General features: G+C 47.9%; 1 protein-coding gene across 3 annotated transcripts in view; it reads left to right on the top strand.

Moving 5' to 3' along the window:
• IGSF21 (immunoglobin superfamily member 21) overlaps nucleotides 1-20,319 on the top strand; it is a 492,728-nt gene that overhangs the window by 460,679 nt on the left and 11,730 nt on the right. For all 3 annotated transcript variants that reach the window (XM_044278638.1, XM_044278639.1, XM_044278637.1), the window contains exon 7: nucleotides 18,674-18,759. In XM_044278638.1, the coding sequence (XP_044134573.1) occupies nucleotides 18,674-18,759 (86 nt within the window). The remainder of the gene's footprint in view (nucleotides 1-18,673; nucleotides 18,760-20,319) is intronic.

The following is a 20,319-nucleotide window of genomic DNA, read 5'->3' as shown; positions in this document are numbered from 1 at the left end:
TCAATCCCACCGTTTCCCCCCAGAACTCCTTTATTGTGTCTATTGATTTCTGCCACAAGGGTCTCACTTTCGGGCACTCCCACATGGCATGTAACAATCCGGCACTTTGGAGATTGCACTTGGGGCAGTTCCGCAGATAATGAGCAGGGGCGTCACGATACGACAGGTTGAAGGCATATGTTGCCCTATGCATGAGTCTTAGCTGCGACTCTCTCCACAGCTCATTATATGTGGCCCGCCTTACCAATTCAAACCCCACTCTCATTTTTTTTGCAATATTCTGATCCAGCAATTCCCTCTCCCAAAGCTTGTACGCCCCTTTCACCAGCCCTATCGTTTGAATGTTGTGAAGCCTACTGTGCAGTTCCGACAGGGACATGTGGGAACCACTATTGCCCAACAGAGCCGCAAACCAGGCCAGGTTCTCCACATCTCCCAAGGAACTCGCCTGAGTTTTACAATAACTCCTGATCTGCTGGTAAGGAAGATACTGTGCGTCTGGCATGTCATACTTTCTTTTAAGCTGGTCCCACGACAACCATTGGACCGTGTTTTCCAACAATAGATCACTAAGTTTCACGATGTTTTTGTTCCTCCATACTTGAAACAGAGCATTCTCCCTGCCCTGGGGGAAGGCCGGGAGTGACCACAGCGGCATTCTAGGAGAAATGTAACACGGGAGCCCGTAAATCTTTCTAATGGCCTTCCACGCCACTATGGTATCCCTTAACAAAACGGCTTGCTTAATCGACGCCGGGATGTCCCTGAGCCTGGAATGCAGTAGAGCCTCTAAATTTTCCCTGCCAGCAAGTTCTTTCTCGAGCCAAGTCGCCGAGTAGAAAGCAGTATCCCATACCCAATCTCGCGCGTGCCTAAACAGCGCCGCCAGATTATAGTGGCGGATATCAGGAAGCTGCAACCCCCCTTCATCCCGTAGCATAGTCAGCTTGGCATAGGCGATACGCGGTCGTTTGGTCTTCCACAGGAAGCGGTTAAATGCCCGCCGCATCCTCACCACATCCACATGTTTCAGTAGCAGAGGTATCATTTGAAGCGGGTAAAGCAATTTCGGGAAGCTCATCATCTTGATTAAGTGGGCTCTACCACAGAGAGACAAGGGCAGATCCCGCCACCTTTCTAACTCAGATTCTATTTTCAAGAAAAGAGGGGGATAGTTCAGGGTATACAGCGAGCTCGGGGTGCGACCGATCTTGATGCCCAGATAAGTTATATAATCTTTCCGAATCTCCACCCCACTCATCGTGCAGGCCCCCAATTGCGGTGTTCGCCCCAAAAACAATAGTTGACTTTTGTCTACATTGACCCTATAACCCGTTACTTTCCCATAAGCGCTTAATGCCTCCAACACCTTCCCCAACTGGGCCTCTGGAGCCCCCATATACAGCAGGATGTCGTCCGCAAAACAGCTAACTTTCAGCACCTTACCCCCTATTCTGATTCCGTCAAATAAATCCGAATGAGTCAGCCACCTCGCCAAAGGTTCCATCGCCAAATTAAAGAGCAACGGAGACAGGGGGCAGCCCTGACGGGTTCCCTTGCCCAGTACTATAGACCTGGATAGGAAGCCGGGTATGTTTACTCTCGCCTGAGGAACCTCATACAGCGCCCCTAGGTAATTCCTAAAATGACCCATGACGTTGAACCTGTCCAGCACCATGTCCAGCCATTGCCAGTTGACATTGTCAAAAGCCTTTTCGGCATCAATCGCAAGCAACGCCGGACATGGTGCTGTTTTCACCTCCCCACTCGCATGCAGACTAGCTAATACTTTGCGAATATTCGTAACCGCCGACCTCCCCTTCATGAACCCCACTTGATGAGGGCCAATCAGTTCAGGTACACATTGCGCCAACCTGGTGGCTAAGAGTTTGGACAGGATCTTGACATCCTGGTTTATCAAAGAAATAGGCCTATACGCACTCGGCAGGTTCAAGTCCCTCCCCGGTTTCGGGAGGACCTTAATATATGCCATCTTGCCCGAATCAGGTAGGCTCCCCCCCAGCATAACGCTATTAAACAATTTGGTCAGGGTCGGGACCAATTCTTGGTTCATTGACTTATAAAATTCCGCAGGATACCCGTCTGGACCCGGCGCCTTACAGTTCGAGAGGGATTTTATGGTCGCCCCAACTTCCTCTTCCGTAATTTCCCCATTTAAGGCCTCTAACCGTTCCTCCGGTAATCGTGGCAAGTCAATTTTATCCAGAATACTCCTAGCTTCCGCAGGATCAAACGGATCCCTAGAATAGAGGGCCTGATAAAATTCTCCCAGGATATCTACCATCTCTTTCGGTTGGGTGCATAACCTTCCTGTTCTATCTTTCAGAGGATGCAGCATAGATTGTGCAGTGAAGGGGCGTGTTAAATTGGCTAACAAACGACCCGCCTTATTACCGAAGCGAAAAAATTTCGCCTTCTGATAGTCCCCCGTCCATTTTTCCCTCGTTTCCTGGCAATAATCGAAGTTGTGTTTAGCCGTCACCCAGGCCAATTTGTTGGGGTTTGTGGGATTCTGCAAAAATCTGGTATAGGCTTCCCGCACCTCCATCGTGGCTTGGTCATACCGCTCTCTCGCCTCGCGCTTCTTCCCTACTGTATACGACATAATCCGACCCCTCAGTACCGCCTTAGCCGCGTCCCAGAATAAGCGCTGATTGGCCGCATGCTCCGCATTATCCTGTGCATACTCCCACCACCATCCTTTTACTTTGTCAGTGAACTCCTTATCTCTTAACAGATGCTGCGGCATCCGCCAGATAAAATCCTGTCCCCTAGGGACTGCGTCCCTGAGCTCCATAACCACTGGGGCATGGTCCGAGATTAACAGATCGGCAATTTCCACCTTTTTCACTTTAGACAACAAGACTGTTGACGCTAATAGGTAGTCAATCCTGGACCATGACCCCTGGGCATGAGAGAAATGGGTATACTCGCGGTCTTCCGGATGGTAGTACCGCCATGTGTCATGCAGCCCCGTATTTTGCAGTAACGGAAGCAGCGTCTGACTTCTCTGCCGTTTATTTGCGTTTGCAAATGTCCCCCGCTTTCTGTCCTCCTGTTCACTATGTACCCTATTAAAGTCGCCCGCTACCAGCAGCAGCTGTGAGTGCTCTGAGATAATGTCCCTTTCTAGGGTCTCGTAAAACGCTGCCTGGGAGCCATTAGGGGCGTAAACATTGTGGACCACTAACTGACCCACTGGCGAGTTTAACTCCAAACGAAACCATCTCCCCAGTGTGTCAGCTGTCGCGGACAGTACATCAAACGCAACCGTTTATGAAAAAGCACTAAAGTACCCGCCTTCCTTCCCACGGAGGGTGACCCCACTACTCGGCCCACCCATAATTTTCGCATCCTGTCAAAATCTGCTTCCTCCAAGTGGGTCTCCTGCAGGAATGCAATGTCAACGCCCAGTTTTTTAAGGTAACGGAGCACTGCCATACGTTTGGTGGGGGAGCGAAGGCCCTTAACATTCCATGTTGCAACTTTCATGTCGGTGACTCACTGAAAAGGACACTGCAGGAGGACCCCCGTAGAGCAAACGATCCTGTAATACATATAAGAGGCACCGGTATCAGCCTTACACTGTGTCTCAAATCAGTAATAACTCCCTCCCCAACCCCTCCCCCCCTCCCACCGCCCCCCCCCAACCCCCCCAACCAGCCCCACAACAATAACATACATTTTCTAGACTTCGCTTTTTTCGCGCATTCTACCGCGTAGCTGTTGTCGCCACTAAAATCCAACCGCATCCCAATCCTTCTCCCACCATGCCCCACCCTCCAGCCCTATGCCTTGAGTTTAACAGACAACTACAACCCAAATTCAACATAACAGCAGGTCCGTTGATCTCTCACGTGTCCCGCCAGGGATCCTGCCACAGGTAAAGTCTCTGCTTAGAGGCGATTACAGTCACACATTTTCAGCTTCCCGCAGATCAGCTTCCGCTGCACGTGCCATAGATCTGCCCGGGCTCTGTCTTGCTCCTCTTCCCCTGGATGATGCCGTGGATCTTTGGGACAAGGACATGAACATGTCCGAATATAGAGGGTCCATCTCCAACGCTTCTCTTGCCTCCCCTGGCGAGTGGTAAGTATCAATCGACCCATCCGGACGGAAGATCCTCAGGGTGGCAGGGTATAGTAGAGCGAATTTGATCTTGTGCTTAGCCAGCGCTGAGCAGAGCGGAGTGAACTCCTTTCTTCGCCTCGCCACCTCAGCGGAGTAGTCGCTGAAAAGGAGGATCCTGTTACCCCTGATCATTAGGGGTTGCTCTTTACGTCTGAACTTCGCCAATATGGCCTCCTTGGCCGCATAATTCAAGTATTTCACAATCGTCGCCCTCGGTCTAGCGTTGTTAGAGCGCGACCCCGCCGGTAAAGGCGGACCCAGGCGATGCGCTCTCTCCACCACAAACGTGCCCCTCAGCCCCAAAGCCTGCGGTATTTCCTCCTCACATATGTCCGCCAAGTGATTCGGAGGGATCGACTCAGGTAACCCAATGATCCGCAAATTGCTCCTCCTGGAGCGGTTCTCTAAATCATCTATCTTTTCCTTTAAGAACTGGTTACTACGCAGGAGGTCAGCGATATTACTTTGTGCTTTCTCCAGATCTTCTTCGACCTGCACCACTCTGTGCTGAACCTCTGTGATCTGAGAGGTATGCTGTGCCACCTCAGACTGCAGCTGTTTCAAAGCCGTCGCAACCGTGGCCTCTAGCGAGGCTTTAATGTCCGGGGCCAGGAGCTTAGCTACCTCTATGGCCATAGATTTACACGAGGAGGTTATATCACCTTTCGGCAGGAGGCCACAATCTCCTTCTTCGTCCTCCGACCCGGACGCTTCGGTACTTCTCTGTGTGGACTGGGAAGTCGAGCGGGTGAGCCTGTGACGCTTCTCGGACACCGGCGCCATCTTGCCCCTAGCTTTCAGTTCGTCTCCCGTCGGGGGTAGTGTTAGAACTTCCCTCTGCGAGCCGCCCCGGACCACAAACTTTTCCATGTGAAGCCCCTCGATGTTCCCGGGGGTATTGGGGGCTAGTCTCAGCCCCGGTATGCGGCGATTTCGCTGAATTCGGGCCGGCCGAGCGGAGCGCTTCTCACTAGCGGCTGGCCATGCGCGCGCCGGAACCGGAAGTCCTGACCATAATGTATTATATAGAGAGGAGGGGGACAGGGGGGTCATATATGACCATAATATATTATATAGAGAGGAGGGGGACAGGGGGGTCATATATGACCATAATATATTATATAGAGAGGGGGGGACAGGGGGGTTATGTATGACCATAATATATTATATAGAGAGGAGGGGGAGCTGCCAATAGGATCCGCCCTCTTCCGGGTCATGTGCAGCCTCTCAGCTAATCACGTGGTCGTTAGGGTTGTCTATTTGTCATGTGACTGTGAACCACCTGTAGGACTCCTCCTCGCTGCCAGGGAGGCCTGCAGAGGGAATACACTTTGACAGGAAAGGTTTTGGGGCTTTGATCTCCGCTATAGTACAATATATATTATACAGTGAGGAGACCCCACCCCGCCCTTGGTTTATTTCACATCTGAGCCACCTTGGGAGGTCCCCTTTAATTCGGCTCCAGCATGAACGCTCCATTTCTACAGAACAATATATATATATATATTTTAGTTTCTTGCGGCCCCCGGGGCTGGGGGTTTAATGATGGCAGTACATGGGATGTAAATGAAGAGGACCGGCGCCGTCCCTGCAGCGGCAGAGAATGTTTGCACAGAGTTTTGCTTATTCGGCATCTTCTGAAGAAAAGCCTGAAGTAAATTGCACAATTTCCTCTTGTGTTTTGTTTACAAGTTAATTTTGGCGCATTCATTAATCAAAAGGAAATGTAAGGCGGGGAGCTTCTGCCGTCACACGCGGCGGCTGTTCCTGTCCCCTTCTCAGGCAGCGTTGGCGTCTGTACAAGCCATTACATCTAGCTGTGAGGCCTCTCCTGGACTCACTTCATGGCAGTATAGATCATTACCGCTGTATAGATCCCTACAGCATAGTAGTATCGTCAGTTCTTCCAGCAGCAAAACTTTCCCGATTCGGCCAGGGCCCGATAAAGGTCTACAGGGACCTGTGCGGACCGCTTTGCCAACCATACCAGGAGGCCCCCTTCTCATTAGAGAGAGGGAAACAGATGGGATTCAATTGGGGTTGCCACCTTTCCCAACAAAAAATACTGGTCAAGTTAAGCCACACCCCAAAGGAGGTGTGGCTGTGGGGGCGTGGCTTATCACAGGTGTTAAGTCGCTATGTCATAATGTGGCTCCCAGTATTAATAATACCCCCATTAGTGCCCCCCAGTAATATTAATACCCCAATTAGTGCCCCCAGAATTAATAATGCTCCCATTAACCCCTGAATTGTAAAGCGCTGCGGAATAAGTTGGCGCTATATAAATAAAGATTCTTATAATTGTTATTAGCGCCTCCCAGAATTATCGACGCCCCCAATAGTGCCCCCGGTAATAGTAATGCCCTATTAGTGCCCACAGTAATAGTAATGTCCTATTAGTGCCCACAGTAATAGTAATGTCCTATTAGTTCCCACAGTAATAGTAATGCCCTATTAGTGCCCCCAGTAATAGTAATGCCCTATTAGTGCCCACAGTAATAGTAATGCCCTATTAGTGCCCACAGTAATAGTAATGCCCTATTAGTGCCCACAGTAATAGTAATGCTCCCATTAGTGCCCCCCAGAATTAATAATGCCCTCATTAGTGCCCCCCAATATTATTAGTGCCCACATTAGCGCCCCCAATTAATAGTAATGCCCCCATTAGTGCCCCCCAGAATTAATAATGCCCTCATTAGTGCTAATAATGCCCCCATCAGCGCCCCCCAATTAATAGTAATGCCCCCATTAGTGCCCCCCAGGATTAATAATGTCCTTATTAGTGCCCCCCAATATTAATATTGCCCCCTTCTCTGCTTGTGCAAAAAAATAATAATGAAAAGAACTCACCGCCTACTTTTGATGGCGCCGCTGTGAACACCCGCTGCTGACTGGACATGCAGGACAGGACCTGCGAGACGTCATCACTAGGGATGAGCGAATCGGCTTCGGATGAAACATCCAAGCGGTACCTTGGAACCGGACCCGAGTTTGGGAAATGTTTTTTTTTACAGTATAAATCAATTTCTAAAGTTATTATGCGAAATCTCGCTAGACTTAGCGAAGTAATAACTTCGGCTCATCGGAGCCAATACAGTCTAATACTGTACAGTATTGAAGCTAAGTTTTATGCGAATCAACTTCGGATGTTCCATCCGAAGTCGATTCGCGCATCCCTAGAAATGACCATACACAGTGGCAGCTGAATCACAGAAGATCTAATGTGGTTGAGTCTCCTGACAACAGATGTCGGGGAGAGTAGGATCAGGCAGATGGATTGTAACATGTCCCATCCTGTAGTTGTGGTGTCTGGCAGCAGCTTATTCCCGTGTCCCATTGAGAACACATGCATGCTCGGCCAGGCGAGATAGAAGGAATGAACAGTCAGCCAACAGCTACTGCTGACGAGGGAAAGGGATGGCTCCATATCTGAGTACTGGCAGGCATGGGCAAAGGGACTGTTCTTTTTCTGCAGGAGATAAATTAAGATCCGTCCTCTGATCCACACGCTCATCTGATCTCTGCTTTCTTTGTCTGAATGTCTTCTTCATCGTTAGGCTAATTGGCCTAAACACCTGTACTGCGAAGACTTCCCATAATTAGATGCACTCAAGTAGCCAGACGTCTTCTCCTCTTCTGCTGCTTAGGGCTAATCCCCACGGCCGGCGCCTGCTTCCATCACTCATCTCTTTATGCAGCTGCAATTTCTTTAACAGAATAGTTTCCAAGTAAAGAAAAATACTGATACACTGGTCTGAACAGGAACACATTATAAAGTGCATATCACCTCCCCCCACCCCAATCACCATTGTACAAATCACATAACAAATGTGTGTGCAGTCACTGTGTACATATATTATTTACCCTGTACTGATCCTGAGTTACATCCTGTATTATACTCCAGAGCTGCACTCACTATTCTGCTGGTGCAGTCTCTGTGTACATATATTATTTACCCTGTACTGATCCTGAGTTCTATCCTGTATTATACTCCAGAGCTGCACTCACTATTCTGCTGGTGCAGTCACTGTGTACATACATTACATTACTTATCCTGTACTGATCCTGAGTTACATCCTGTATTATACTCCGGAGCTGCACTCACTATTCTGCTGGTGCAGTCACTGTGTACATATATTATTTACCCTGTACTGATCCTGAGTTCTATCCTGTATTATACTCCAGAGCTGCACTCACTATTCTGCTGGTGCAGTCACTGTGTACATACATTACATTACTTATCCTGTACTGATCCTGAGTTACATCCTGTATTATACTCCAGAGCTGCACTCACTATTCTGCTGGTGCAGTCACTGTGTACATACATTACATTACTTATCCTGTACTGATCCTGAGTTACATCCTGTATTATACTCCAGAGCTGCACTCACTATTCTGCTGGTGCAGTCACTGTGTACATACATTACATTACTTATCCTGTACTGATCCTGAGTTACATCCTGTATTATACTCCAGAGCTGCACTTACTATTCTGCTGGTGCAGTCACTGTGTACATACATTACATTACTTATCCTGTGCTGATCCTGAGTTACATCCTGTATTATACTCCAGAGCTGCACTTACTATTCTGCTGGTGCAGTCACTGTGTACATACATTACATTACTTATCCTGTACTGATCCTGAGTTCCATCCTGTATTATACTCCAGAGCTGCACTCACTATTCTGCTGGTGCAGTCACTGTGTACATACATTACATTACTTATCCTGTACTGATCCTGAGTTACATCCTGTATTATACTCCAGAGCTGCACTCACTATTCTGCTGGTGGAGTCACTGTGTACATACATAACTTATCCTGTACTGATCCTGAGTTCCATCCTGTATTATACCCCAGAGCTGCACTCACTATTCTGCTGGTGCAGTCACTGTGTACATACATTACTTATCCTGTACTGATCCTGTGTTACATCCTGTATTATACTCCAGAGCTGCACTCACTATTCTGCTGGTGCAGTCACTGTGTACATACATTACATTACTTATCCTGTACTGATCCTGAGTTACATCCTGTATTATACTCCAGAGCTGCACTCACTATTCTGCTGGTGCAGTCACTGTGTACATACATTACTTATCCTGTACTGATCCTGAGTTACATCCTGTATTATACTCTACAGCTGCACTCACTATTCTGCTGGTGCAGTCACTGTGTACATACATTACTTATCCTGTACTGATCCTGAGTTACATCCTGTATTATACTCTACAGCTGCACTCACTATTCTGCTGGTGCAGTCACTGTGTACATACATTATGATAAGTGATGTATGCGATGAAGGGTTTCTCTGGGAATGAGGAGTTTTTAGCAAGTGTCCAAAGCGTGCCTGTCTAAACAGAAGATGCATACCCACCTGGCCGTCACTGAGTCCATGTCCCAGTCCCAGTAGTGCTGGCATCTAGTACAGCATGGGCATGGTTATGTGCTCCGCTGCAGCAATGACTGGCTTCAGCAGTGACATGATCACAAGCAGTACGGCACCGCTGAAACCAGTCAATGGCTGCAGCGGAGCTTGTTGTGACCACTCTTATGCTGTGTCGGATCTCCACACTGCCAGGTCCGCAATATGGACACAGCAACTTTCTCTTCTGTTTAAAGCAGGGATCTCAAACTGCGGCCCTCCAGCTGTTGCAAAACTACAACTCCCAGCATGCCCGGACAGCCTACAGGTATCAGCCTACAGCAGGGCATTGTGGGAGTTGTAGTTTTGCAACAGCTGGAGGGCCGCAGTTTGGCATGCCTGGTTTAGAGAGACAGGCTTCATTTGCTAAAAACTCATTATTCCTGGAGAACCCCTTTAAGTCTTGTTACATAAGAAGTGTCTTCACCAGTAAGTTCCTCTTCCTCCAGTGCTCCTTGTGCAGGTCTCAGGTCCAGGTGTGCATCTTGTGCCCCTCATGAGACTTTGAAGGCTCCATGTGATGGTCTCCTCTACCCAGTGACTATATATAAACCTTCCTTATTTGCATGCAGTTCTCCAGGAGCTCAGAAGGGGTTACGATTCTCTGCAGCGACAGATTTTCTTCACTAGAAGTGTTTTTCTTATCTTTTTCATGTCTGAATTCTTACATTCCCCATGATTATGTTGGTGTACATTGAGTTTAAAATATGCCGTCAATTATTGCCATCTGCTCACTAAAATTGGAAACCCTCCTCTTGGAAGATTCGCCTGATTGTCATTGACATATTGCGCTTCTGTCAGAGGATTAATCTCTCTCGCTGTAGTCAGGAGGTTTTTGGCTTCAAAGTTGGTTTTATGAATTAGTTATGACAAATGCACAAAAAACTCGTACAGAACTTTAGTGTCGCCTCCTCTCAGGTTTTACCTCTACAGATATATAAATCATACACGGCTTTTATTATTACACAGAGGCTTCGCTTTCAGTGATCTTATATCAGTAAACGCCTGGAGCACAATGTGTTCGATTAAACCAGTGATAGATACTAGCAGACCACAATTGCTTGGGCTGGTCCCACAGCATGTCCCCAAATCTGTTCCCCAAACAAATATAGGCTCCAGAACAGGCCTCCTGACCAGACCCTCTAAGTAGAGATCCATACCAGCTACCGAGGTAATCTTAGACCCTGGAACCCTTGAATATGAACCCATGGTAGATCCCCTGAACATAGACCCTAGACCAGACTTCCTAAATAAGTACAGACATCCAAACCAGACCCTCTTAGTATAAACCTTCAGTAGATCCTCTAGATATATTCACACCTCAGACCCCCGGGCAGACCCCCTGAACACAGACCCTAGACCAGACTCCCTAAATAAATACAGACATCCAAACCAGACCCTCTAAATATAAACCTTCAGTAGATCCTCTAGATATATTCACATCTCAGGCCGCTTAAATACAGCCCCCGGGCAGACCCCTGAAAGCAGACCCTAGACCAGACTTACTGAATATACATAACCCCAAACCAGACCCCTAGATAATGTTAGACTCCAGAACCCCATAAATACAAACCCTAGACCAGTCTCCCTGAATTAACATAGACTCCGAAAACACACCTTCTAAGTACAGACCCATACTAGACCCCTAGATAATTTTAGACACCAGAACTCTTAAATGCAGACCCTAGACCAGACTCCTTGAATAAGCACAGACCCCCAAACCACACCTTCTAAATACAGACCCATACCAGACCCCTAGATCATTTTGGATCCCAGAACCCTTAAATACTGATCCAAGGCAGACCCCTTGAATACAGACCCTAGAGTAGACTCACTGAATAAACACAGACCCTCAAAACAGATTTTCTAGATTCAGACCCATAAAAGACTCCTAGAAAATTTTAGACCCAGAACCCTTAAATACAGACCCTAGACCAAACTTACGGAATAAATACAGATCCTCAAACCACACCTTCTAAATATAGGCCCATACCAGACTCCTAGATCATTTTAAACCCCAGAACCCTTAAATACAGACCCTAGACCAGACTCCCTGAATAAATACAAACTCCCAAACCAGACCTTCTGACTACATACCTGACCCCTTGATCATTTCAGACCCGGTAAATACAGACCCAGGGTAGACCCCCCTTAATACAGACCCTAAACCAGACTCTCTGAATTAATATAGACCCCCGAAACAGACCCTCTAAATACAGACCTACACTAAATCCTCAATATAAAAGCAAACAAATGCAGACTTTCTAAATACAGTCCCTGACCAGATCCTCTAAATAAATTGAGACTCCAGATCTCCTAAGTACAGACTTAGATAAGAACCCCTAAATAGACCCTAGAGCAAACCCCCTAAACAAATAAAGATCCCAGACCAGACCCCATACACTTAGGCTTCTTTCACACTGGCGCTAGGCTTGTCCGGCAGGCTGTTCTGGCAGGGTAACAGCCTGCCGGACCCGTACTAACGTTTGCACACGTGTGCTTCCGGAAGTCCGCCCCGGCCACATCACATTCACAATAATGAGGACGGGCCAGAGATGCGGCCTCCGCACGGCAAAGATGCCGAGAGGCGGCTGGACAAAAAACGCATAGTGCTCACGTATGCAAACGTACGGCCGGAACAGCCTGCCGGACAAGTCTAACGCCAGTGTGAAAGAAGCCTTATACAGCAGCTCACACCTCAGGACTTGCATAGACACGGTCAAGCGTCCAAGTGTAGTTCCTTCTACAAATCCTACAAATCAATGCACTAACAGTTTTGTTGTGCTTGTTGCATGGATTCACAGCCAAATTGCATTAAAACAGCTTTGTGCATCAAGTTTTTGGGTACTTGTGGGCCCCCTAGGAGCCTCAGGCACCAGGCGACCACCCATATTACATTCTGCCACTGGATGAAACTCGCTTTCGACATTTGCTGAGGAAACCTCAAATCTAAAGACAATCTCTTGCGTCTTAACACAAGGTCAGCACTCATGGTTGACACTAGACCACACCTGGAGATGTTGGCTTTTCTAAAATCTGTACGTTTTGGTTACAAGCGTCCATTCATGTACGTACATTCAATGGAAAAGGCTACCAGTAGATTATACAGCCCAGATATGAAATCCACCCAAAAAAATATGACCTGTTCATTCTTGCTGTGGTTTCAGAGGGCCACCCACATATCGGTGGGCATCAGGGCATGTTTAACCATGTGCAGGTGTACGAACAATTGTTCGGGCGATCATCAAAAGGCCCCTAACTCTGCTACATCTGTACGTGGATCGTATCCCTTGATACTTGTAGCTGAATCACCTTTCCTCACGATTTGGTAGAGCTGCAGGTAGAGATGAAACCTCAGCCGCTCCCTGGTGAGTTTACACATCATCTATAACATCAGATAATTTCCTCTGAAGTTGAGGGAGAAGCTCCTTTACCATTAAGCTGTCTTTAGGAATATAAATTAAAATCTCTGTCCATTAAGTGAGAAGCAGCGAGGTGCAATCATCTTCGCCTGCCTCCGAGCAAGACCCGTGATGGGCTGGTAATACAGTCAGTGCAGTCCTTACTTGGGAGTCTCATTAAAATCACACATATCAATTTTTCATCCCCGGCCATCATTTTTCCTCTATTAATCTGCCAGTTCTGCAATGAGCTCCTCGGGAACATTCTGCAAGCAGCGCATTAGATCCTGGGTGGCTTATCTCACAGCGGATCACATAATGCGGCCGTAATTCAGTCTTGTTCACACATAAAACCAATAACGTAAACTGAAAAAATTCGAAGACCAGTGACCCAGATCCCAACGCCACGAGGACCATTGTCTAGCCAGACACATAAAAAGGTGCTCCAATGTTCTTCTACTTGTTGGAGCTCTCACTGCACAAATACTGTCTGTAGAATAGGAGATAAATGTATGATCTGTCTGCTGGCACCACCACTAATGACAAGAATGGGATCTCCGTGTCCCCTGTGTGGATGGAACGCTAGTGCACTTATACGACCACCACTTCAGTCACTTCTGTGGACTGCAGAGTACAACACTTGGCTCCATCAGTCCCATAGAAGTGACTAGAACCATGGTCATGAATGTGAACCATTGCTGACAAATCCAGAAACTAACGACCGGGCCCCAATGCCGTGAGGACCATTGTCCAGCCAGACACATAAGAAGATGCTCGAATGTTCTCCTACTTGTTGGAGCTCTCACTGCACAAATACTGTCTGTAGAATAGGAGATAAATGTATGATTTGTCTGGTTGCACCACCTCTAATGACAAGAATGGGATCTCCGTGTCTCCTGTGTGGATGGAACGCTAGTGCACTTATACGACCACCACTTCAGTCACTTCTGTGGACTGCAGAGTACAACACTTGGCTCCATCAGTCCCATAGAAGTGACTAGAACCGTGGTCATGAATGTGAACCATTGCTGACAAATCCAGAAACTAACGACTGGGCCCCAATGCCGTGAGGACTATTGTCCAGCCAGACACATAAGAAGATGCTCCAATGTTCTCCTACTTGTTGGAGCTCTCACTGCACAAATACTGTCTTCAGAATAGGAGATAAATGTATGATGTGACTGCTGGGACCACCTCTCATCACAAGAATGGGGTCTCTGTGTCCCCTGTGTGGATGGAGTGCCAGTGCACTTGTATGACCACCACTTCAGTGGACTGCAAAGTACAACACTTGGCTCCATCAGTCCCATAGAAGTGACTAGAGCCGTGGTCATGAATGTGCACCATGGCCCCATTCACACAGGGGACTCCTGTTCTTGTCATTGGTTGGGGTCCCAGCAGTCAGAGTCTCAGCAATCACCTGTGGAGCATCGGAGTGCCCTTGATGGAAAAGGTGCCGGGAGTTGGAGCCCCACTGATCATATATTGATGGCATGTCCCTGTGATGGCTAACCTCCGGCACTCCAGCTGTGGTAAAACTACAACTCCTAAGATGTATACTTGCTTGGCTGTTCTCAGAACTCCATAAAATAGAATGGAGCATGCTGGGAGTTGTAGTTTCAGCACAGTTGGAGTGCCGGAGGTTAGCCATCACTGGACTCTATGCCATCAATATTGAACTCCTGGAAAACCCCTTTAATCTAGGGTTGGGACTGAGATTTCCTACATGGAGTGTGGAGATGCCTTCCATCATCCGCCGGCCGCATGCAGTCGTACCATCGGGCCATACCTTTGCAGAAATACATAGAAAATAGTCCCAAATAACGGTAAAATAACTGGACTCTGAGCAGCACTGCAGATGATTTCACAGGTGGGGGGGCTGCAGGCTCGCTGGGGACAGTCATTCTCCTGCCCTCATTTTGTCAGCCAAAGTGCTCAGCACAAAGATCTTGTATGTCAAAATCTATTCTTCTCCTCGTCGCCTTCCTGATCTCCCAGGAGCCGGGAGAAGAAAATGTTTCTGTAGCAACGGACTGGAACCTTTACTCTCCGTACCTTCCACTTTCAGCAGCATCGGACCACCCCAAACCAAGCGCTGTCCTCTGCAGACATTAATTAGCTGCCGCTCACTGGTTCCTCCACAAGAGGAAAATATCCAGACAATGTGGGAGCTAATCATGACAACGGTCATCCTCCGTCAAGGGCTTCTTCCATCTTCTGTAGATCTAAATGATCAGAACATGGAACATTCTGCAACTTTCTAATATACTTTGGATGGAGTTGGTTGTCGAATTTGGCGCATCTGTAAAATTAAGGGGCCCTTCACGTGGCAGACTTTGCCGGCGGAATATAGGTGTGGACACCATGCAGAAATGCATTTCAATGGAAATTAATGCCGGATTCGTCATTCCGGCAAGTGTTTAGGATTTTTGGCCGGAGAGAAAACTGCAGAATGCTGCGGTATTTTCTCAGGCCAAAAAACGTAAGAGGGACTGAACTGATGCATCCTGAACGGATCGCTCTCCATTCAGAATGCATTAGGATAAAACTGGTCAGTTTTTCCCAGTATTGAGCCCCTGAGGACGGAACTCAGCACCGGATAACTTTAACGCATGTGTGAAAGTGCCCTTAGGGGATCGTCTAGAGTGGTACAGTGTAACAACCCTTCAGCTGTGTGAGCAGGACTAGGTCAAGAAATGGTTTTAACAATGCAAATTCATCAGCCAGTGGCTGCAGGGCCATGTAGCATAGTAGAGGCTGGACACTGAGGTCCTGGGATGTCCTGATAGGTGGAGTAGTCTCACATGTGGCTTCGCTGGTATTGTCCGTGATTGATCGCCAGGTATACAGACATCATTTCCCACATTGGGTTCTGTAAGTAATGGATCTGATCACAGTGAATGGAGCCGTATTGTAAGAATCACTGGGAGATGATACCCTGAGGGCACCAAATCTTGGCCCCTCTGAGCCGCTCTATGACTGCTGCATCTTCTTCCTATGAGGAGTCGGGGCGTACAGATGGCAGGAGGATAGCATTAATATAACATTCGTTTCGGAAGCTGTAAGCGCGCCCTGGGTGCTTTACTCTCAGTACAGGGCTCGGTCCTATGTACAGACTCAGCTGAGGAAATAAGCTCCAGAAATTGTGCAGACGGAACGACCTGTCTGACTGGGGAGCTCATTACCTGATTTGGACATTTTAATGTAATAATCTCCATCTGAGGGACATGGGGACTGTCACTGGGGTAATGGCGGCCTGGACGCATAGTGATCATGCTATTACTTTAGGCTGCATGATTGTGGAGATCCCTGTATAGTCACAAGACATAATGATTGGGAAGTGCCCACGTCCTTCATTTTCAGACCCCCCTGTTATTCAGTTTGCAGCCCGTTCCTAGTTTCAGACTTTACTCATGTGGACGCATCCTTCCCAGTAAAACATGCTGGATCTGTGTGTCCAGGATGCTGCTGTCTTCCCCCTGCAATGTGTGTGTTCATTCCTCCCGCACTGGCTCGGCTCGGCCATTTCCATCAGGCCCGTAGAAGTTTACGGAGTGGCGGCTGCGCTTGCGCAGTGCGCTTCCTGTCCATTTCTATAGGACTTCTGAAAATAGCTGACCGGGGTGCTTCACTATTTTCGGCACTCCCATAGAAATGAATAGAGAGTGGCTGCGCATGCGAGGTACACTCTCCTTTACTTAGCGGGCTGCATTTTAGAGATATGTGGGGGTCCCAGAGCAGGGACCAAAAGCTATCAGACATTGGTGACATATCACAGCCATATGCCACCAATGCTTGAGAGGACACGACCCCTTTAAGTATATAGGTGGGGACATATAAAGCTGCATGAGCCAACCACCAGCCAGTGTATGTAGTGCTTCTGAGTGCATGGGGTCTGAGGAGTAATGAATGGAGGAGAATTATGCTGCGTTTACGTGCGGAGATCGAGCACACATTGTCTGGAAGGAAGCGTTCTCTCCCGACAGTTACCTGCTAATTAGTGGAGGTGAAGCATTGCATTTACACACAGCGATCACCTCCACAGGATGAGGACGAGCGATGGCTGCTGCTTTTGCCGGTCCTGATACAGCTGCATTTTTTATGGGCAGAAATGATAATTTAGGTGACCACATGAAAGATTGTGTCACCCGATGATCTGTGGCATCTTTAGACTGGCAGATTATAGGGAACGAGTGTTCGTAAGAAGTTTCATCCTCGATAATGTCCCCAACAATCGGACAGTGTAAGCCACCTTTAGATTAAGGGATATGATAAACCACCCTAAAAAATGTGTAGTGACTGACCCAGAGCGGAGGCATTGGTGCAGTGACTGGTACAGGGTGGAGACATTGGTTCAATGACTAGCACAGGGTGGAGGCATTGGTGTAGTGACTGGCACAGGGTGAAGGCATTGGCGATGTGACTGGCATAGGGAGAGTAATTGGTTCGGTGACTGATACAGGGTGGAAGCATCCTGGTAGTAATTGGTACAGGGAGGAGGCATTGGTGCAGTGACTGGCACATGGAGGATGCATTGGCGCAGTGACTGGCACAGGGAGGAGGCATTGGTGCAATGACTGGTACATGGAGGAGGCACTGGCGATGTGACTGGTATAGGGAGAGGAATTGGTTCAGTGACTGATACAGGGTGGAAACATCCTGGTAGTAATTGGCACATGGAGGAGGCATTGGTGTAGTGACTGGTACAGGGAGGAGGCATTGGTGCAGTGACTGGTACATGGAGGAGGCATTGGTGCAGTGACTGGTACAGGGAGGAGGCATTGGTGCAGTCACTGGTACAGGGAGGAGACATTGATGCAGTGACTGGTACATGGAGGAGGCATTGGTGCAGTCACTGGTACAGGGAGGAGGCATTGGTGCAGTGACTGGTACATGGAGGAGGCATTGGTGCAGTGACTGGCACAGTGAGAAGGCATTGGTGCAGTGACTGGCAGAGGGAGGAGGCATTGGTGCAGTGACTGGCACAGTAAGAAGGCATTGGTGCAGTGACTGGTACATGGAGGAGGCATTGGTGCAGTGACTGGCACAGGGAGGAGGCATCGGTTTAGCAGGTGGACAGGTAGATGAGCCTGGCTGTTTCATTCAGGATGCATTAGTGAGGGTAGAGGTTAGTGAGGGGGGAGCGATTAGTGACTTTTTCCTATGAGGGGCGCAGTGCAGCAGGACTGGGGTACCGGCAGGGACTTTATTTTGCAATCACTTCCAGTTCCTGAGTATAATTATTGCTTGCAGTGTCGGTGCCAGGGAGACCGAGTCGTGACCTTGATTGTGTCCTGATTCCCAGAACAGTTAATTGGGACCAATTAGCCGAGAAATCAAGTCTCCTGAAAGCAGAATTGTCAAGGAGGCGACTCTCACTCTTCTGTCTGCGCGGTGTTTTGCATATCACAGCGCGCTCCTTAATGATGTCCCCGCACAACAAGAACAACATCCAGACACGGGCTAAATAATAAGAGGGGACACCAAAGTGGAACAAATGGCCGACACGGGCGCCAGGCGTCTCTAATAATAATATAATGGCCAGCTGTTTTGCACAATTGATTCTTATTGCTTTGTGGCTTCATTGGGCAGACATTTCCATAAGACGCCGGAGACTGCGGCCGCGCTCCGACCTCTGGAGGTGTCAGAGAAGCCTCCTGTTTAATAAGAGTCTCCCTTCTCTCCTGTCTTTACAGCTGCTCCGAGAGGACCCAAAATATCCATGACTCCGCTGAGAGCTCGGGTGGGGGACACAGTCCGGATGACAGTGCAAGGCTTTCAGGTACTGATGAAGCTTCCCGTCCATCCCTGACACTGAATCCACTGGGACGAGTGACGCGCCTCATTCCTTCCTCATTGCGCCTCATTTCTGGGGTTCATGGAAGCAGATAAGCACTGTCACCCCCAAAACATACACTATAGCTAAATACGGAGTATTCCAATTAGCGTTGAGCAAAGTATTCAAAAATTTGGTTCGGCCGCTTTGCCAAATCTTACATTTCTTTGTAAGTAGTGGGTGCAATGACAGGGAGCAACGGTTGTGCCGTTCCCCGTCATTGTATCCCTCAGAGGCGTTTATAGCTGATCGCGGCATCTGAAAGCAATAATCGGGTGTAAAATAAAAATAAAAAATTACATCACACTTACCTCATCCATTTGATGGCGACGGGCCGGTGGCCGCCATCTTGATTGAAGATCTGGCGCGAAATCTGGCGCGGCCTGTGATGACGACATCATGTCAGCCGCTGTGGTGATGTCATAAGTCACCGCGCGCGGGATTTCGTGCGAGATCCTCAATCAAGATAGAGGCTGCCGGCCCGTCGCAAGCAAATGGATGAGGTAAGTATGATTTTTATTGTCTTTTTACACCATTTCAGGAAAAATCGATTCGCTACCACTTTGCGGACTTCGATTTGCTCAACACTAATTCCAATCTTGGACATTTCTGGCATATCCTCTGGGACCCGCACCTCCCTTCTAGTGAGGTGACCTCTGGGCCAGCCAAATCCTAGTGTGGACTCTCCCCATTCACTTCTATGCAGAACCCCCATTCTGAAGATAGGTGCAGGTCCCAGATTGCCGTGTTTTGTGAGAATGCAGCGCCCCTTTAAGTGTCCACGGCAGCAGGGACACCCCCTCCACCTGTGCAAATGGTGCCCAGTGGATCCCAGCAATGTCGCTGGAAGTAAAGGATCCTATAGGATGTATTTTTTGTCCTACTTTTCTGTTTCTCCCTGGGATAAGCGGCTTTGGTGTCAGGCAGCTGCTTATCTCCCTCATGACTAACATAACAAGGAGAGGATCTCTCCCTCTAATAGGGTCATTCTCCATCTCTGGTTAGAAATATGATGACAGACTGACAGTAACAGTCTTTACGTAGGATCCCAGAGAATTGATGCCGACCCCGGATATTCAGAAGAAGTTGTCCGTTTAGAGGCTAAATCTTCTACTGATGTTTTAGCCATAATATATTTACATATATTATAATATATTATATATTCTAAATATATAATAATATATGTAAATATATCATGGCTAAAAACTTATATATTTGTTTAAATTAAATTTAGCCTCTATTTTGGAAGGGATTTGAACTCACAACCTTCTACATTACAGCCTAGAATGTTAACCACCACACTAGTAACACTAGTACCACTACTACTACTAGTAAGTATTCCTATAAAGAAGAAGTGTCATATTTTATTTTAAAGTAACTGGCCATGCAGCTCTATAGTGTAGTGGTTAAGATTCTTGGCTGTAATTTAGAAGGTTGTGAGTTCGAATCCCGCCAGAAACTTTTCAGAAATAGAGGCTAAATTAGATTTAAATACACTGGGGTGTC

This window comes from Bufo gargarizans, chromosome 2 (assembly GCF_014858855.1).
Source record: "Bufo gargarizans isolate SCDJY-AF-19 chromosome 2, ASM1485885v1, whole genome shotgun sequence".
Lineage (NCBI taxonomy): Eukaryota > Metazoa > Chordata > Amphibia > Anura > Bufonidae > Bufo > Bufo gargarizans.
The sequence above is the reverse complement of the archived record's forward strand: the minus strand, read 5'-3'. Positions and strand labels throughout refer to the sequence as shown.